At 49.4% G+C, this 19,498-nt stretch overlaps 1 protein-coding gene across 1 annotated transcript in view; it reads right to left on the bottom strand.

Moving 5' to 3' along the window:
• EPS15L1 (epidermal growth factor receptor pathway substrate 15 like 1) overlaps positions 1-19,498 on the bottom strand; it is a 115,343-nt gene that overhangs the window by 84,123 nt on the left and 11,722 nt on the right. Inside the window, 3 exon segments of the mRNA XM_007995644.3 lie at positions 1,779-1,826; positions 2,648-2,737; positions 2,934-2,975. Coding sequence (XP_007993835.1) covers positions 1,779-1,826; positions 2,648-2,737; positions 2,934-2,975 — 180 coding nt within the window.

Genomic DNA, 19,498 nt, shown 5'->3' with positions numbered 1-19,498 from the left:
TGGGTGGATCACGAGGTCAGGAGATCGAGACCATCCTGGCTAACACGGTGAAACCCCGTCTCTACTAAAAATACAAAAAAAAAAAAAAAAAAAAAAATTAGCTGGGCATAGGGGCAGACGCCTGTAGTCCCAGCTATTCGGGAGGCTGAGGCAGGAGAATGGCATGAACCCAGGAGGCAGAGCTTGCAGTGAGCTGAGATTGGGCCACGGTACTCCAGTCTGGGCGACAGAGCGAGAATTCATCTCAAAAAAAAAAAAAAGTAAGTTTAGGGGAACTGCATTAAGTCAAGTCAAATTTCTTTTCTACAGGAATTCTCAGAAACTTTAACATGCAGACATGAGGCTGGGCACAGCGGCTCACACCTGTAATCCCAGCACTTAGGGAGGCCAAGATGGGAGGATTGCTTGGGCACAGGAGTTCGAGACCAACCTGGGTAAAACAGCGAGACCTTATCTCTACAAAAAATAATAAAAATTAGCCAGGTGTGGCAGTGTGTGCCTGTGGCCTCAGGTACATGGGAGACTGAGGCAGAGGATCACTTGAACCCAGAAGGTCGAGGCTGCAGTAAGCCATGATCGCACCACTGCACTCCAGCCTGGGCAACAGAGTGAGGCTCAAAAAATAAAAAATAAAAATAAATTAAAAAAATAAAAAAACACATGCAGATGTGCACCATGAACCTAGGAAGGGAGGTACAAGTGAAGGGGCTTCCTGACAGACTAGCTCACAAGTCATGGCACAGCACAAACAAGGTCCCTTCCAACAAAACGGCCATCTATGACCACTTAAAATCATAGGCTAAGTATTCCTCATCCCAAATACTTGGGATCAGGAGAGTTTCAGATTTCAGATTTTTTTTTTTTTTCCTCAGATGGAGTTTTCGCTCTGGAGACTGAGGCACGAGAATCTTGTGAATCCAGGGGGCAGAGGCCGCAGTAAGCCAAGATCATGTCACTACACTCCAGCCTGGGCAAGAGTGACTCTGTCTCAAAAAAAAAAAAAAACTCTGATTAAGGCCTTTAGTCAAAGTTACACTTTGTTACATTAATAACACCAATGTGGTTGGGAGTGGTGGCTCATGCCCACAATCCCAGTCCTTTGGGAGGCCGAGGTGGGCGGATCACCTGAGGTCAGGAGTTTAAGACCAGCCTGGCCAACATGGTGAAACCCCATCTCTACCAAAAATACAAAAATTAGCCAGGCATGATGGTGTTCACCTGTAATCCCAGCTACTCGAGGCTGAGGCTGGGGAATCGCTTGATCCTGGGAGGTGGAGGTTGCAGTGAGCCGAGATTGCACTACTGCACTCCAGCCTGGGCTACAGAGTGAGACTCCATGTCAAAAAAATAAAAAATAAAAAATAACACCAATGTTACTTTCTGGCTCTGATCACTGTGCTGTGATTATGTAAAAGGCCATCACTAGGGAGAGCTGGCAAAAGATACACAGTAACCCTCCAAGCTATTTGTGCAACTTCCACGAGAGACTGGTCCAAAATAAAAAGTCTGGACAACACTTTAATCACATGTAAGGTTACAAAACATTAAAAGAAAAATAAATAAATAAATAAAAATAAAAGATACACTAGCCATGAAAGATGGCTCCGAGTGTTTAAAAGACCTTTGTTTCAAATGAAAACTTCCGGTGTTAAGTTTGACAGCTGTGCTCATGCCTAGTAATACTTGACAGTGGAGGAATGTGGAAGGAGCCGTGGAGGTCACCCAGCCTGGGGGCTCTGCCCAGCCCCTCCACTTGCTCTGTGTACATGTGTATATACCTGTTTGTCCAAGAACCCTTTACCTTCTGGGTCAGCCAAGTCCCATATCTGTGGAAACACAAAAATGCTCATAAGCATGACTGATGATCACTGTCCATGTGTTAACAAAAACCAGAGCTGCCACCACCCCACCACCGGCCTTGCGGGGCAGGAGTGACTGTCCCCAGGTTGTTCTGCAGATGAAGAGGCCAATTCAGATCAGCTGAATGATCTGTCCGGGGCACACAGCCAGTCAGCGGCAGGGCCCAGAGGACATCCAGGTGCACTCAGCTCCCAAGCCAATGGTGTTTATGACACCCTTCTTCCCCCAACAAAAGTCCACAAGTGGCCAAGCGCAGTGGCTCACACCTGTAACCCCAGTACTTTGGGAGGCTGAGGTGGGCACATCACCTGAGGTCAGGAGATTAAGACCAGCCTGGTCAACATAGTGAAACTCCATCTCCACTAAAAATACAAAAAATTAGCCGGGTGTCGTGGTGTGCACCTGTAATCCCAGCTACTCGAGAGGCTGAGGCAGGAGAATCACTTGAACCCAGGAGGAGGAGGTTGCAGTGAGCCAAGATCGCACCACTGCACTCCAGCCTGGGCAACAAGAGCGAAACTCTGTCTCAAGAAAAAAAAAAAAAAAAGTCCACAAGCTATCAAGACCCCAAAAGTACTCGGGTTTCTTGTCTGCTACCAAAGTAGTTGAGGGGGCTGCCACCTGGGCGTTTGGATCCACCAGCTGCAGCCTGAGAGGTCTGCAGTGACCAGGCCACTCCCCAGGAGGCCCAGCCCCATGCAAGGAGGCCTGCACAGGCTGGCCCTGACCTGCGGGGGGAGCTGTGAGGGCAGCCACAGAAGAGAAATCACTATTCATCTTCACATACCTTCCCAAGGATAATGTCCGAGAGGCCAGACTTCTTTAGAAAAAGCGCAGCTTCACTCGCCCCCACCCTCCCTGTGTATGCTGGATCGACCTGAGATGGGAGAGCAAGAGGCAAAATAACTTTTCAGCAAATGCAGCAGCAGGTGAAACAGCACCCGCCACGCTGACTATCCGCTGACGGCGAACAGAAAAGGACAAAAAGCCGCTCAGCCGGGCTTCTATTCCATACTGTGCTTTCAGCTCAGGCATGCTCTAGTTCCATCTGAAAAGACATCAGCTAAACTCACCTGCTTGTAATAAGATTCATACAACGAATTTCCAGTGGGAATCTGTAAATGAAACCACAGATATTGGTCAAAAGTGAACGCATCCCCTTGGGGAAAAAAAGGGTTGACCCCTCAATTTTGTCATGACCAAAATAGATGATGATAGTTAAGAGTCAAAATGTATGCACTTTATACATCCTTTGAACACAGAATTCAGTTTATCTTCAGACACAGATATTATTATGCTTACCCGATTTAGAAAAAGTAAGCTTAATGTTCTTGAATAAATCCTAATTCTAGGGCAAACAATCCAGTCACTCAGGAAACAGCAGCAGCAGCCCAGTGTCAATTTCCATTCCTGAGCAAAGGGATTTCAGCTCCTGGAGAGCTCAGAGGGAAAAGACACTCTATCCTCTGAGATTGTTCTTTGGCTCCGGAATCAGAAAAGAAGTTTCCACACGTCATCACGAATCACCGGGCCCGCAAGCTTTCGACCGGTTTCCCTAGCCTGGGTCTGGTTCTCTCACCCATCCCATCCATCCTCCTCCAGCTACCTGAATGCTCAAAGATGTGCACTGACCAGCCCGCGCCCGGAGAGCGCTCGCCAGTGACTGTTCCCACCACGGCAGGAAGGAAGTGCGGTGTCCTCAGCTTGGCACTGAAGATATTCCACTTCCCAACACCTCAGAGCCCCAAGACATCGCTGTTCAGAATCGGAGCCACCAGAGGCCACACCTGGATCCAGCCTGGCTGGCGGCCAAGTCCAGACACTTCCCACCGTATCCTGACCTCTGCCAGAGGTCTCCCAGGGGAGAGAAGGGACACCCAGGGGAGTGTGCCAACCTGGTGGGGAATTATGCAGCCCCTGAAATGCTGGCTGTAAAAGTTTACGTGTGTTGGTATTACAGACCTGCCGCTGATGTAATAAGCGATAAAAGTGAAGAATGCACAATGACGCCTAATTATACAGAATGGGTGTGTAAACAGCTAAAGAGAATAGAACTGGGCGGGGAAAAGAGGACTGTCTCGGGGGCAGGATTACAGTATTTATCCAACAAATTCTCAGACTGCTGTTGTACGATCTCTCACGATGAATAAAACCAGGGGGACGTAGGCTCCTTCCAGTTATGGTCATTGGATTTGAACCAATATGCACCCATCACTTGCATATTGTTGTGCTACAAAAGGTCACTTCAAGCTAAAAATAATGCCCGGGCCGGGCGCGGTGGCTCACGCCTGTAATCCCAGCACTTTGGGAGGCCGAGGCAGGCAGATCACCTGAGGTCAGGAGTTCGAGATCTGCCCAACATGACAGAATGAGACCCCATCTCTACAACAAATACAAAAATTAGCCAGGCGTGGTGGCGTGTGCCTGTAATCCCAGCTACTTGGGAGGCTGAGGCAGGAGAATCGCTTGAACCCAGAAGGCTGAGGCTGCAGTGAGCCAAGATCTTACCACTGCACTCCAGCCTGGGTGACAAGAGGGAAACTCTGTCTCAAAAATAAAAATAAAAATAATAATAATGCCCAGATTACGGTCAGCTTCTTTGGGGGATGCCAACACCTGTGAATGTATACAGAAGTAAAAGTTGTAATCCCAAACAGCACTTTGGGAGGCCAAGGCAGGCAGATCACGAGGTCAGGAGTTCAAGACCAGTCTGGCCAACATAGTGAAACCCCATCTCTATTAAAAAAAAAAAAAATTAGCCAGGTGTGGTGGTGTGCATCTGTAATCCCAGCTACTCAGGAGGCTGAGACAGGAGAATCACATTAATCTGGGAGGCAGAGATTGTAGTGAGCCAAGATTGCGCCACTGCACTCCAGCCTGGGCGACAGTGCAAGACTCTGTCTCAAAAAAAAAAAAAAAAAAAAAAAAAAGAAGAAGTGAAAGTACAGAGAAAACTACCACAACAAAATGAAAATAGAAGGAAAATAGCATAAAGATCTGAAAGGGGAGAGGAAAAAGTCAAAACAAAAAGAAAAAGAGGAAAAGAAAGGGGGAAACACTGAAAAGGCAGAAAAAACTAGAATAAAATGAAAAAGCAAGAAAAGCCAGAGATTTAGGAGCCATCATTTTTAAAACAGACAAAGACCAAAGACATCATGGAAGAGACTTAGGAGGTAAGCGTATAGCAACAGCAGCCCCCGGATGGCTGCCTGCCTCGCACTTGGAGGCAGTGACACCATCCCTGGTGGAGTGGTACAGGAAGGACCTGGAGTGGCCGTCACCCTTAATATCTTACAACCTCGTTAGATGGCAGTGTCCAACCATCACACCTGTGTCACCTCCTGGGTTCAAACCCCAGCTTATTTCCAAAATATGTCTCCCCAGAGGAAGAAGACCACAGAAAGGAGGCCAAGGCAGGCAGGCTGTTTGTCACCTGTCAGTAAAGGTGACAGTGGTCAGGTCTAGGCAGCAAACAGCACATCGCCTGCCATGGGTTCACAGACTCCAGAGGCCCTCACTTTAAATGACAAAGGTGCCCTTCCTGCCAGTGATCAGAGAGGTCCGGATCTGAAGCACATTTTCAGTAGAGTTTTTTTTTTTGGAGACAGGGTCTTGCTCTGTCACCCAAGCTAGAGAGCAGTGGTGCAATCTCAGGTCATTACAATCTCTGCCTCCTGGATTCAAGCCATTCTCCTGCCTCAGCCTCCCGGGTAGCTGGGACAACAGGCACGTGCCACCATGCCCGGTTAATTTTTGTATTTTTAGTAGAGGCGAGGTTTCACCATGTTGGCCAGGTTGGTCTCGAACTCCTGACCTCAGGTGATCCGTCTGCTTTGGCCTCCCAAAGTGTTGGGATTACGGGCGTGAGCCACCGTGCCCGGCCCCAGGCGAGTTTTTTAACAATCTCATGGGAAGCAAGGGAAAGAGGTTTCCAAGCTACTGTGATTCCAGTGGGAAAAAAAAGAGTTTCAGTCTTTGAGGCACGCAGGGTTATTAAATATCTGCTCCACTTCCCAGGTGCTAATGAGCAACAAGATCTGCAACCAAGAGAAACAAGGCCCGGACTAATCCAGAAGAGTCGCTGAAGGACACAGCCCAGAGCTCCAGCCTCTGCCCATCCATGCTAAGGGCCCATCTGGCTCGAATACTTGACGACCACTGGGTGTCACTCTCAAAAGACCTACAGCTGAGGGAAAGCCCAGGGAGTATGGCTCAACCACTGCTCATCACTACGAGAGTCTATCTGGGTAACCTGGAACAATGACAGCGGTCAGAGGTTTTGATCTAATTACATATATGTCAGGTACTGCAAAAGCAGAAGGGGGAAGAAAGAAGGGAAAGCACCAGGCCTCAACTGCCACTTCCTCTTATGCCAGGCCTCTTCCCGGGAACGACAGAGTCACACCTGCACGCTGCCCTGATATGTCATTGCGGCAGAACTGAAGACACGTTGCTAATGACACGAATCCCCAGCCCCAGGGAGTCTGTCACTGGCCCCTTGCGCAGAGACCTCTTGGCCCCCAAAAGGAAGACTCACAGCTACTGGGAAAGAGCCCTCTGTGTGCCGACAGCAGCCTCTGGAGCTGCCCACCCATTTCTGACCCCAAAGTGAGCCCGGGGCCAAGCCCGAGGCAAAGGCAGAGAGGGGGCGCGCCAGGGGATGAGGCCTGCAGCGTAAGAGGCCGCAGGTGGTACCGGGGTGGCTGCAGGAATGGAAGGAAGTGCAGCAGAGCTGACCCGATGGTGTCCTCCTCCAGCCCACGGTGCTGAGAAGACGCCATCTTCGCCTCTGCAGTGTGTGAATTATTGATGAGGTTCAATGTAGCTTTCAGCTCTTTCAGTTGCTCTTCCTGTCTTAAAATGCTGAGACAACATGCAAAGTTCCTGTGACCTCCTCACTTATCCTCCAGCCCAGAAACAATTTACAAGTGGGATGACAGGGAGAGGGGCACATGGAGAAGGACAAGTTCACATCCTTCTGCTCTGAAGGCTTTAAAACACCACAATTTACACAAGCGCCTGTACCTGTAACCCAGGACAGCAGCTGAGATGGAGAAACCCAGCAGAACCACCTTGGAGGAGAAACTGTCTCAGGATTGTGTTCTAACGACTCCTTAGCAGAGTTCACCCAACCCTGATCCCTGCACGTGGCCAAGGGCAGGATGCCTCCTACATCGTCATGCCTGGCTGCCTCCTGCTGGAACTGTCACTCTCACTCTGCTAGCAAAGTACACGCTCTTGTGCAAAACAAAAAAATGATCGTCAGTCTTGGTTCAAAATGGCTTTTGGAAAGCAATCCATTTTCACTGTAAAATGTTCAGAGAAGTACCTATAATCCTTTGTTTCATATCCAGTACCTCTCATCCTCCCAACAACGCTAAAGGGCAGGTAATATTATTAGTTCCAGTTGACAGGTGGGGAAACTAAGTTTGCCCTGCTCAGGACCACAACAGCCAATGAGCAACAGTCAGCGAAGCACCCAGGATGGGTGGTCCTGGAGTCTGACCCTCACCTACTGTGCACCCTGTAATGACAGCCCAGGTGTCACAGGGCTGGGCACCGGGCCACAGGACAGCCTCATGTATATGCTGGCCTGGGAAAATGCATGTCCGTGATGACATGCTGGAGCATTTTATTAAACAGAAGAGGTCAAAAGCCAACACTCGATTTGAGTATATAAATGGACTTGAAAGCCAGTGTTTCCAATGACCTGCCATTTCCCCAGGAAAGCTGAGACCCCATAACGGTTGTGTTTTTCAATGCCACTGCCAAGTTTTGCAGGAAGTTAGGCACATAACACCGAAACACATCTCAGTCTGAGTTCCTACTTAGAAGAACCCACGGATGCAAAAACATAGCCCAGAGGAGAGCTTGCTTGATAATCCTTCCACTTCTGCCTTCCCCTTAGAGGCCCCCACAGGCCTTGCACAACCATCACCCCACGTGAGCCCAGCCCTCCCGGCAGGCCAGCCCACATTCTGTGGGTGAGGTAACCTGGCTCAGTCATGTGGCAAGCACGTGGCAGAACTGGGACTTGACTCAAAGCATTCAAAAGGCATCAGGGAAACGCTGGGGCATGTCTAATCTTCCTAGACTGGACGGACAGCTCTCTCCAACTGCTCCATCAGAGGTTTCTACACCAGAGCTAAAGTAAATGTTACCAAGAGAAGGAGAAGACTTGACAAGTGAAAAGAGAGCTTTTCCAAATCACAAGGAAAAAGACATCTCAATTAAAAATGAGCAAAGAGAAGAGAAAGGCAATTCAGAAAGAGATGCAGCAAAGTTAGAAAGAATATGTTCCATCTCGCTAGTAATTTAAGTACTACAGGGCCAGGCACGGTGGCTCACACCTATAATCCCAGCACTTAGGGAGGCCGAGACGGGTGGATCACCTGAGGTCAGGAGTTCAAGACCAGCCTGGCCAACATGATGAAACCCTGTTTCTACTAAAAATACAAAAATTAGCCAGGCATGGCAGCAGATGCCTGTAATCCCAGCTACTCAGGAAGCTGAGGCAGGAGAATCACTTGAACCTGGGAGGCGGAGGCTGCAGTGAGCCATGATCACGCCACTGCACTCCAGCCTGAGCGACAGAGCGAGACTCTGTCTTCAAAAAAAAAAAAAAAGGGCAGAGAAGCTAAAACAATTTTGAAAAAGAGTAATAAAGTGGAAGGAGTCAGTCTATCTGATTTCAAGACTGACCCTATAGCTAGAGTAGTTAAGACAGTGGAGTGTTGGCAGGGGGCAGGCACAGGCAGTAAAGCACAGAACAGAATGGAGAATCTGAGAAACAGACACACACAGATATGCCCGGTGGATTTTTTGACAAAGGTGCAAAAGTATTTCAGGAGGAAGGACAGCCTTTCCATAAAGGGCACTGGAGCAATCGGCATCCATAGGAAAAATATGGGCCTCGAACTAAAAGTCTTATGCCTCGCACAAAATGTAACTCAAAATGGATCATGAGCCGGGCGTGGTGGCTCACGCCTGTAATTCCAGCACTTTGGGAGGCCAAGGCAGGCGGATCACGAGGTCAGGAGATCGAGACCATCCTGACTAACACGGTGAAACCCCGTCTCTACTAAAAATACAAAAAATTAGCCGGGCGTGGTGGCGGGCAACTGTAGTCCCAGCTACTGGGGAGGCTGAGGCAGGAGAATGGCGTGAACCCGGGAGGCGGAGCTTGCAGTGAGCCGAGATCGCGCCACTGCACTCCAGTCTGGGCGACAGAGCGAGACTCTGGCTCAAAAAAAAAAAAGGATCATGAATTCAAATGTAAAACATAATCCTCAGAATCTAGGGCAAGGCAAAGAGCTCCTAGACTTGACACCAAAAGCCCAATTCATAAAAGGAAAGATTGGCAGACAAACTTTATGTTTGCACTGTGAAAGAGCCAGGTAAGGCCTGGTGTGGTGGCTCATGCCTATAATCCCAGCACTTTGGGAGGCCGAGGCAGGAGGATCACCAGAGGTCGGGAGTTCAAGACCAGTCTGACCTACATGGAGAAACCCCGTCTCTACTAAAAATGTAAAATTAGCCAGGCATGGTGGCGCATGCCTGTAATCCCAGCTACTCGGGAGGCTGAGGCAGGAGAATTGCTTGAACCCGGGAGGCAGAGGTTGAGGTGAGCCGAGATCGCGCTATTGCACTCCAGCCTGGGCAACAAGAGCAAAACTCCGTATTTTAAAAAAAAAAAAAAAGAAAGAAAAAGGTCAGGCGTGGTGGCTCACACTGTAATCCCAGCACTTTGGGAGGCTGAGGTGGGTGGATCACCTGAGGTTAGGAGTTCAAGACCAGCCTGGCCGACATGGCAAAACCCCATCTCTACTAAAAATACAAAAAAAATTAGCTGGGCATAGTAGTGTGCACCTGTAACCCCAGCTACCCAGGAGGCTGAGCCAGGAGAATTGCTTGAACCCAGGGGGCAGAGGCTGCAGTGAGCTGAGATTGTGCCACTGTACTCTAGCCTGAGCGACAGGGCAAGGGCAAGACTCCATCTCAAAAAAAAAAAAAAAACAGAAAAAGGCAAGCTACAGACTAGAAAGAAAGGTTTGCAAAGCACATATCCAACAAAGGACTACTATCTAAAACACATACTAGAGAGCTCTCAAATTCAACAGCACAAAAAAGGAAACAATCAAATTAGAACATGGGCAAGCCTGGAGTCCCAGCACTTCGGGAGGCCAAAGCGGGAGGACTGCTTGAGCCCAGGAGTTCAAGACCAGCCTGGGCAACATAGTAAGACTCCATCTCTACATGAAATTAAAAAACTAGCCAGGCATGGTGGTGCACACCTGTAGTCCCAGCTACTCAGGAGACTGAAGCAGGAGGACTGCTTGAGCCTAGGAGTTCAAGACCAGCCTGGGCAACATAACAAGATCTGATTTCTAATAAAATTTAAAAAAAAAAAAAAAACGAAGAACATGGGCAAAAGATCTGAAGGCAAAAAGATATTTCACCAAAGAGGAAATATAGCAGATGGCAAATAAACATATGAAAATATGTTCAACATCATTAGCCAATAGGAGAATGCAAATTAAAACCACAGTAAGATGCCACTGCACGCCTCTCAGAGTGGCTAAAATAACAAATAGTGACAACATCAAATGCTGGTGAGGATGCAGAGACACTGGGCCACTCATACACTGCTGATGGGAAGGTAAAAAGGTACGGCAACTCTGGAAACAGATTGGCAGTTTCTTAAAAACACAACAACAACAAAAAACTAAACTAAACACGAAACTACATGACCCAGCAACTGTCCTGGGCGTTTACCCGAGAGAAACGAAGAGTGAGGTTCACACTACATCCTGTATGCAGTCTTGGCCACAGCTTTATATGTCACTGCTCCAAACTGGTAACACCCTGAATGTCCTCCAATAAGTGAGTGGTTCAGCAAACTGTGGTCCAAGCACACCATGGAATACTACTCAGCAATGAAAACGAATGAACGGCTGACACACATGCAATAATCTGGATTAATTTCCAGAGAATTATGCTGAATTATTCCAGAGAATTATGCTGAATGACAAAGGCCAACCCTCAAAGGGTGAATAATTCCATTAGATAACATACTGAATAATTCCATTAGATAACATCATTAAAATATAAAATTGTAGAAAGGAACAGAGTGGTGGTTGCTGGGGATAAGGAAGAGATGGGCTGGGAGGGAAGTGGGTGTGGCTATCAAAGGGCAACAGGAGGTATGTGTTCTGTATCTGGCTATCAACAAGACCCTATCTCTACAAAAAATGAAAAAAATAATAATAATAATCACGCACGCTGGCACATGCCTGTTGTTCCAGCTACTCAGGAGGCTGAGGCAGGAGGATCGCCTGAGCCCAGGAGTTCAAGGCTGCAGTGAGTTATGATTGTGCTACTGCACTGCAGTCTGGGCAACAGACCTGTCTCTTAAAAAAGAGGGAAAAAAAGCTTTCAAACCTTGATTCTGTGCTCTGACGCCCTCCCTGGTCCATGTCATTCACCTTCCTGCTTTGCTGCATGTCTACACTCTCAAGGGTGGTTCTATTGCTTCTTGGTTCCTCTCCAGGGCAGGGAGTGCAGGCCTTACCCCTGTGCCATGCCCCACTGCAGGCCCTGAGTTCTGTCTGGGTGGGACAGAGTTCTTGAGCCCCAGACCTGTCCATCTTCTTCCTTTTTTTTTTTTTTTTTTGAGACAGAGTCTCGCTTTGTTGCCCAGGCTGGAGTGCAATGGTGTGATCTCAGCTCACTGCAACCTCCGCCTCCCAGGTTCAAGTGAGTCTCCTGCCTCAGCCTCCTAAGTAGCTGGGATTACAGGCACACAACACCACACCTGGCTAATTTTTTGTATTTTTAGTAGAGACAGGGTTTCACCATGTTGGCCAGGCTGGTCTCCCACTCCTGACCTTAGGTGATCCGCCTGCCTCGGCCTCCCAAAGTGCTGGGATTAAAGGCATGAGCCACCAGGCCCAGCCAGGGCATGTCCAACTTCTGCTGGTCTTACAAGGTGGTCATTTGGGTCCCCAGAGAGAATCCAGGACTCTTCCTTCAGATCCTGAACATAGCCATCATCATCAGTATCCCAGATGCAACACTCTACCACCATTATGCAAATGTTACTTCAGAGGAAACTGGATAAATGGTACAGACTCTTTTTTTTTTTTTTTAGACGGAGCCTTGCTCTGTCACCCAGGCTGGAGTGCAGTGGTGCGATCTCAGCTCACTAAAACCTCCGCCTCCCGGGTTCAAGCGATTCTCCTGCCTCAGCCTCCTGAGTAGCTGGGATTACAGGCACCTGCCATCATGCCCAGCTAATTTTTATATTTTTATAGAGCCGGGGTTTTACCATGTTGGCCAGGCTGGTCTTAAACTCCTGATTTCAAGTGATCTACCCGGTCTCCCAAAGTGCTGGGATTACAGGCATGAGCCACCGTGCCCGCCTAGACTCTCTTACAACTGTGTGTGAGTCTGTGAGTCTACAATAATCTCGAAATTAGAAGTTTTATTTTTTCTTTAGAGACTTACAAGATCTAATGACCAAATGCAAGGTGACATTTGTAGACAATCAGGGAAATGTGAATACGGTCTTGGTATCTGATAATACCAAAGGCATTACCATTAGTTGTGTAAGGTGTGATAAGGCATGTGTTATGTAAAGGAAAATGGTCTTAACTGTTAGAGATTCATGTTGAAATACAATTTATAAGATTAAAAAAAAACGGGCCAGCCGGGCGCGGTGGCTCAAGCCTGTAATCCCAGCACTTTGGGAGGCCGAGACGGGCGGATCACGAGGTCAGGAGATCAAGACCATCCTGGCTAACACAGTGAAACCCCGTCTCTAGTAAAGAATACAAAAAACTAGCCGGGCGACCTGGCGGGCGCCTATAGTCCCAGCTACTCGGGAGGCTGAGGCAGGAGAATGGCGTAAACCCAGGAGGCGGAGCTTGCAGTGAGCTGAGATCCAGCCACTGCACTCCAGCCTGGGGGGCAGAGCGAGACTCCGTCTCAAAAAAAAAAAAAAAAAAACGGGCCAGGTGCAGTGGCTCACACCTGTAATCCTAGCACTTTCAGAGGCCAAAGTGGGCAGTTACCTGAGGTCGGGAGTTCAAGAACAGCCTGGCCAACATAGTGAAACCCCATCTCTACTAAAAATATAAAAATTAACTGGACGTGGTGGCAGGCACCTGTAATCCCAGCTACTCGAGAGGTGGAGGCAGGAGAATCACTTGAACCCAGGAGGTAGAGGTTACAGTGAGCCGAGATTATGCTACTGCACTCCCGCCTGGGCAACAGGAGTGAAACTCCATCTCAAAAAAAAAAAACAAAAACAGGAGCCAGGCATAGTGGCACGTGCCTGTAGGTCCCAGCTACTTGAGAAGCTGAGGCAGGAGGATTGCCTGAGGCCAGGAATTCGAGGCTACAGTGAGCTATGATCACTGGGTCCGTGAATGGCTACTGCACTCTGGCCTGCACAACATAGCAAAATGTCATCTGAAAAAAAAAAAAAAAAAAAACCCTAGGAACTAAAGGGTGGTACAAAGAAATCTGCAAAATATTGATAACTGTTGTAAATGGGCAGTGGGTACATGGGAATTCATTAAACCCTTCCCTCTACATTTATTTTATTTTATTTTATTTTTCATAGAGACAGAGACTTGCTTTGTCACCCAGGCTAGAGTACAGTGGTGCCATCATAGCTCACTGCAGCCTCAACCTCCTGGGCTCAAGGGATCCTCCTTCCTCAGCCTTCCAAGTAGCTGGGTCTGTACGTGCATGCCACCACACCCAGCTGATTATTATTTTTTATTTTTTTGTAGAGACGGGGTCTTGCTTTGTTGCCCAGGCCAGTCTCTAATTCCTGGGCTCAGAAGATCCTCCCACCTGGGCCTCCCACGGTGCTGGGATTATAGGCTTTAGCATGCCCAGCCATCCACTTTTAATGTGTTTAAAGGCTACCATTTGATGTGCTTCTGCCTTGTCAAGGAACCTAATGGCACAAGCTGTGTAAGGTTTTAAGTGTGACAAATGAGGAGAGCTTGGTCACAGACAGGATCGTGCTTCTGTCAAACAATACAAACTGGCATTCCTTTAAAACACACACGAGTGTGCCCTACCACAGCTACAAGATCTGCTACTGGGAGACTGAGAAGTGACACAGGAGCAGGGGGAGAGCAAGAGGGTTCTCTGTTTTCCCCTCTCGAGGGCACAGATGTAGACTGCGAGGCACTGGAAACAGCAGAGGACTGGTTAAGCTGCTAATAAATTGCTGAGTCTCCAAGGGACAGAATAAATATCTTACAGCAGTCAAAACAGCAGAATGTTTACAAATGGGGTCCAATCTTCATCAGCTTGCTAAGTGAGAAGGGTGCAATCTAGCAGGTACAGTGTGACCTGGCTTATAAGCACACGGCGTCCTATCGCCCCGCTATTGGAACCTGGAGGGACAGGGCCACACTTACCAGGATTTCTATGGGCCAGTTAGTTTGCTTCCTTATGGCTTCCTATGTTCCCTGGTGTTCTATGTCATCACCAGTTGCTTTTGTAAATTACACAGAAATAGAAAGATGTACAAGGAAAAGCAGGATCTGAAGGAATTTTCATGGATTCTCCCCGGGGACCCAAATGAGAGCCTTGTGAGACCAGTAGAAGACGAACATGCTCAGGGTTCAAGGCCTCCATCCAAACCAGACAGAACTCAGGGCCTGCAGTGGGGCATGGCACAGGGGTAAGGTCTGCAGTCGCCGCTCTGGAGAGGAACCAACAAGCAAGAGAACTGCCCTTGAGCGTTTAGACACACAGCAAAGCACCAAGGTGAATGACATGGACCAGGAAGGGCATCAGAACACAGAATCAAGGTTTGAAAGTTTTTTTTTTTTGGTTTTGTTTTGTTTTGTTTTTTAAGAGACAGCTCTGGGCCAGGCATGGTGGCTCACACCTGTAACCTCAGCACTTTCGGAGGCTGAGGTGGGTGGATCACCTGAGATCAGCAGTTTGAGACCAGCCTGGCCAACATGGTAAAACCCTGTCTCTACTCAAAACACAAAATTAGCCAGGTGCGGTGGCACATACCTGTAATCCCAGCTACTTGGGAGGCTGAGGCAGGAGAATCGCTTGAACTAGGGAGGCAGAGGCTGCAGTGAGCCAGGATCGCACCATTGCACTCCAGCCTGGGCAACAAGAGCGAAACTCTGTCTCAAAAAAAAAGAGAGAGCTCTGTTGTCCAGGCTGGAGTGCAGTGGCACGATCATAGCTCACTATAGCCTCAAGCTCCTGGGCTTAAGTGATCCTCCTTCCTCAGCCTCCTGAGTAGTTGGGACCATAGCCATGCACCACCATGTGTGGCTAATTTTTTTTTTCATTTTTCTGCAAAGATGGGGGTCTCATTATTTTGCCAGGCTGGTCTTGAACTCCTGGCCTCAAGCAATCCTCCTGCCTTGGCCTCCCAAAGTGCTGGGATTACAGGCATTAGCCACCGAACTCACCATTCCAGAAATGGAATTGCTGGAGGAAAAACCTCGCCTGCAGCAGGCTCCCTGCCTCGATGCACTGCCCTGTGGAGGACGCAGGACTACGCCGAGCGCCAAATGTCTTTAGGAGAGACTGCCCGGCTCCATCTACACCTATGGCCTGTGTCCTCCCATCTGGATTCACTAAGAGAAGCTGTCTCATGTGGAGTCAACAGTGCTGCCAGACAAATGTGAATTTGAGTCCTGTCCCGCTGCTGGAATGCTGTGCAACCCTGGGTTGGGGTGAGCAGCCTCTCTGTGCCTCTGCTTCTGCATCTGGAGATGAGGGTAAGCACTCCCACACACAGGGACTTGTCAATCGCCAGCTGTTGTGATTCCTGGTTTCCTCCTCATCGCCCTCCTTCCACTGGCTCCAGGTAAAAACGTACCCTCTCCCCAGAAACATCCCTCCACCTCCAGCTACTGACCTCCCCTACCCTTCACATAAAACCTCCTGAAAGCCGGGCATGGTGGCTCACGCCTATAATTCCAGCACTGTGGGAGGTTGAGGTGGGTGGATCACCTGAGGTCGGGAGTTCAAGACCAGCCTGACCAACATGGAGAAACCCCGTCTCTACTAAAAATACAAAATTAGCTGGGTGTGGGGCGCATGCCTGTAATCCCAGCTACTCAGGAGGCTGAGGCAGGAGAATCACTTGAACCCAGGAGGCAGAGGTTGTGGTGAGCCAAGGTTGTGCCATTGCACTCCAGCCTGGGCAACAAGAGCAAAACCTTGTCTCATAAAAAAAAAAAAAAAAAAAAAACCCTCCTGAAAAAGGATCCACCCTTGGATTCCCCAGCTCTCCCTTCTTTGGACCTGGAGATTTATTTGTTTGCTCACTCAATCAACACATGCTGAATTCGTGCTAAGAGGCAGCACTGGGGATACAAAAGTATGTAGGACAGAGTCCCAGGCTTCAGGCCAGGTGCAGTGGCTCACGCCTATAACCCCAGCACTTTGGGAGGCCGAGGCGAGTGGATCACCTGAGGTCAGGAGTTCGAGACCAGCATGGCCAACATGGTGAAACTCTGTCTCTACTAAACATATAAAAATTAGCTGGGCGTGACGGCTGGTACCCATAATCCCAGCTACTTGGGAGGCTGAGGTGGGAAAACCGCTTGAACCCAGGAGGCAGAGGTTGCAGCGAGCCAAGATCGTGACATTGCTCTCCAGCCTGGGTGACAAGAGTGAAACTCCATCACAAAAAAAAAAAAAAAAAGGGGGGTCCTGGGCTTCAGGAAGGGCAGGCGGGACAAAGTCAGCCCAGGACTATGGCACAGGGCACCGTATGACATGACTGCAGCAGTAGGCACAGTGAGGGGAACTCAGGGCCTGGGGCCAGGAGTGCCCTGGGACAGAGGAGTCAGGCGGGCTGTGGGTGATTCAGCATGGCCCCAGCCAGGTGGAAGGACACGCACATGAGATGCCAGGGTCTGTGCACGCTGTGCTGAGAAGACGGATGTCATCCCCAGGGCAAACAGAGCCTGGGGAAGGGGTGCTGCAGGCCAGCAAGCTGGGCGTATATATGCACGAGATGGTAAACAGTAGTGGTAAACGGTAGGAATCCGCTGCGAGGAGGTGGGGACCAGGAGCAGGGCTGGAAGGAAGCGATCAGAGAGAGACTGCCATGGCCCTCCAGCAGTAGGAGGCCTAGGGACTACAGCGACTCACAGTATAGACACCCCAAGAAAGGGGACATGCCAGTTCCCTAAAAAGGAACGTGTTTCCTTGGGATGTCCCCAGGGGCATTGAGGTAGAACTCTAATTGCCATTCCAGATGCCTTGGTGCAGGTGTGGAGGTGAACAATGGGACCCTCCCCACCCCCAGCCTCATGGAGCCACAACAAAGCATACAGACGGCTGCCAAGAGCTACATGGAAGAGACAGGATGGAGGACAGTCATGAAGACAGGATCAAGAGACAGGATGAAGAGACAGTCCGCAGCCAGCAGCAGACATACACCCAGGGCATCAGGAGACCTGGGAGGCACCCCCTCCATGGCTGAGCCTGTCCAGGGAGACTCGGTCAAGCAAAGCAGCGGAGTACCCGTGCCAAAGCGGTGCCAGAGACAGGCCTGCCATGGGAAGGGAAGGAGGAGGCTCCACCACAGGAAACACCGGGGAGCTGGGTCCTGGAGCGATAGAGTGGCGTGTAGGGAAAGGCTCAAGGGTCTTGTCCAGCCATGCAGAAGGCAGGAGGGATGGAAGTGGAACCGTGCCCAGGCAGGAGGGGAGCAGATTCCAGCCCTCCCTCCTGAAAATGCTGCTTAAGAGCAAAAGCAGATGAAGCCTCCGAGCAGCCCTCCCAGCTGCTGACCTGTGTCCCCTGGACATCATCCCTCCCAGGCATCTCAGAGAACAGACCCATTCCGTTCCATCTGTTTCCTTCCTCTGACCCATGCATGGTCTCCCTGGAGACACATGGGAGAGCAGTCACCTGAGACTGGGGGGAAGGGGGGGCAGCAAGAGGGGCTTTGATGACTCAGCAGTGTGTCCTGCACAGCAGGAGCACCCACCACCTCCCACGAGGGCCCACTTCCCAGAGTCTCCCAACTTTCCGAAGTGTACCCCAGGCCTTCCCAACATTCCTTTCCTGCATTGGCCACTCCTGGGCTCCAATGTCTCTGCCATCTACTATCCCCTAACTGAGCACACTGCCCGCGACTCGGTCGGGATGGGTCTGGCCTCCTGTCGGGGTGTTCCTGACAATGGAAGTACTCCCAGGCTACAAACCTGGGCAGCGTGGCCCAGGACTAAAAACTACAGGCAACTGTAACACAATGCCACGTAGCTGCGTATCTAACATATCTAAACACAGAAAAGGCACAGGAAAAACACAGCAGTGTAATCTTACGGGAGCGCTGTCACATATGCAGTCCGTCGTGGTTATGCGGCACGTGACTGTATTCCCTATGCCTGGGGCCTCTGCCTGCCGCAGGCCAACACCCTGCTCTAAGACACCCCTAGGTTCCCCCAACTGAAACAAGTCTCTCCTGCCTCCACACTCCCATAGCTCCAAGCTTCGACAGGGGACACTTCCTGAAGTCAATTTGATAGAAAAGCTGCTGTGATGACTTAACGCCTGGACGGTGGAGGGGTCACACTGTGCCCTCCTGGAAGCAGGCCTTTGGTAAAGGTCTGTTGAGGGCATGGGTGAAATTCAAGTGTTGAGGGAGGCAGGTGGTAGGCTGAGTGCAGGGAGGTGCAGTGGGGAGTGGACAGACAGCTCCGTGGCTCAGCAGCAGTGAGGACAAGCCACCAAGCCACCCTGGGCCTCAGTGTCCCCATCTGTAAAATGAGAATAGACAGCACCTGGCCTGAGGATGCTGGAAAGTCCCAAATGAGAATATGCAGGTGAAATACGCTCTGCAACGGGAAGCCATTATTACATCCCTTATTGTGGTTACTATTGTATTATTGTATTATTATTCCTGAGACAGGGGAGCAGGCTGTATTTACAAAGAATGGTGGTGGGTAGGGAGCAGGTCAGGCAAGGCTGTGACTCAGCATGTGAGTGGCAGGTGTAAAATCACAGTCCTCAGAGCCTGCCCTGCCAATTGATCTTTGCCAAGCAATAAAGTATTTCAACAAATGTTGGCTACACTACAGTACGTATGGTAGCCATTTTCTCTCTCAACTCATCAACTAAGCAGCTCCCAGCATCTAGGATAGAACAATATTTCATTTCAGGAACGGTGGCTCAGGCCTGTAACCCTAACACTTTGGAGATTAAGGCAAGAGGATCCCTTAAGGTCAGGAATTCAAGACCAGCCTGGACAACATAGTGAGACCGTAGCTCTACAAAAATTAAAAATTTTTGGGTGGTGGTGTGCCGAGTAGTACCTGAAGTCCCAGCAACTAAGGAGGCTGAGACACGAAGATGAACCCAGGAGTCTGAGGCTGCAGTGAGCTGTGACACCGCCACTGCACTCCAGCCTGGGTGACGGAGTGAGACCCTGTCTCTAAAAATAAAAAAAGAACAATGTTTCACCAATTCTCTTAGTCTCGGTTGTCATTTTCTTAAAAAAAAATACAATTTTACACACAGCAGGTAAGTACACACCTGTAAAAACCCACTTAGCGTGAATTAAAGGACATTTTAAATGTGCATTAAATGTGAATTAAAGGACATTTTCTAGTGGCTAAGAGTC

Source organism: Chlorocebus sabaeus, chromosome 6 (genome assembly GCF_047675955.1).
Source record: "Chlorocebus sabaeus isolate Y175 chromosome 6, mChlSab1.0.hap1, whole genome shotgun sequence".
NCBI lineage: Eukaryota > Metazoa > Chordata > Mammalia > Primates > Cercopithecidae > Chlorocebus > Chlorocebus sabaeus.
The sequence above is the reverse complement of the archived record's forward strand: the minus strand, read 5'-3'. Positions and strand labels throughout refer to the sequence as shown.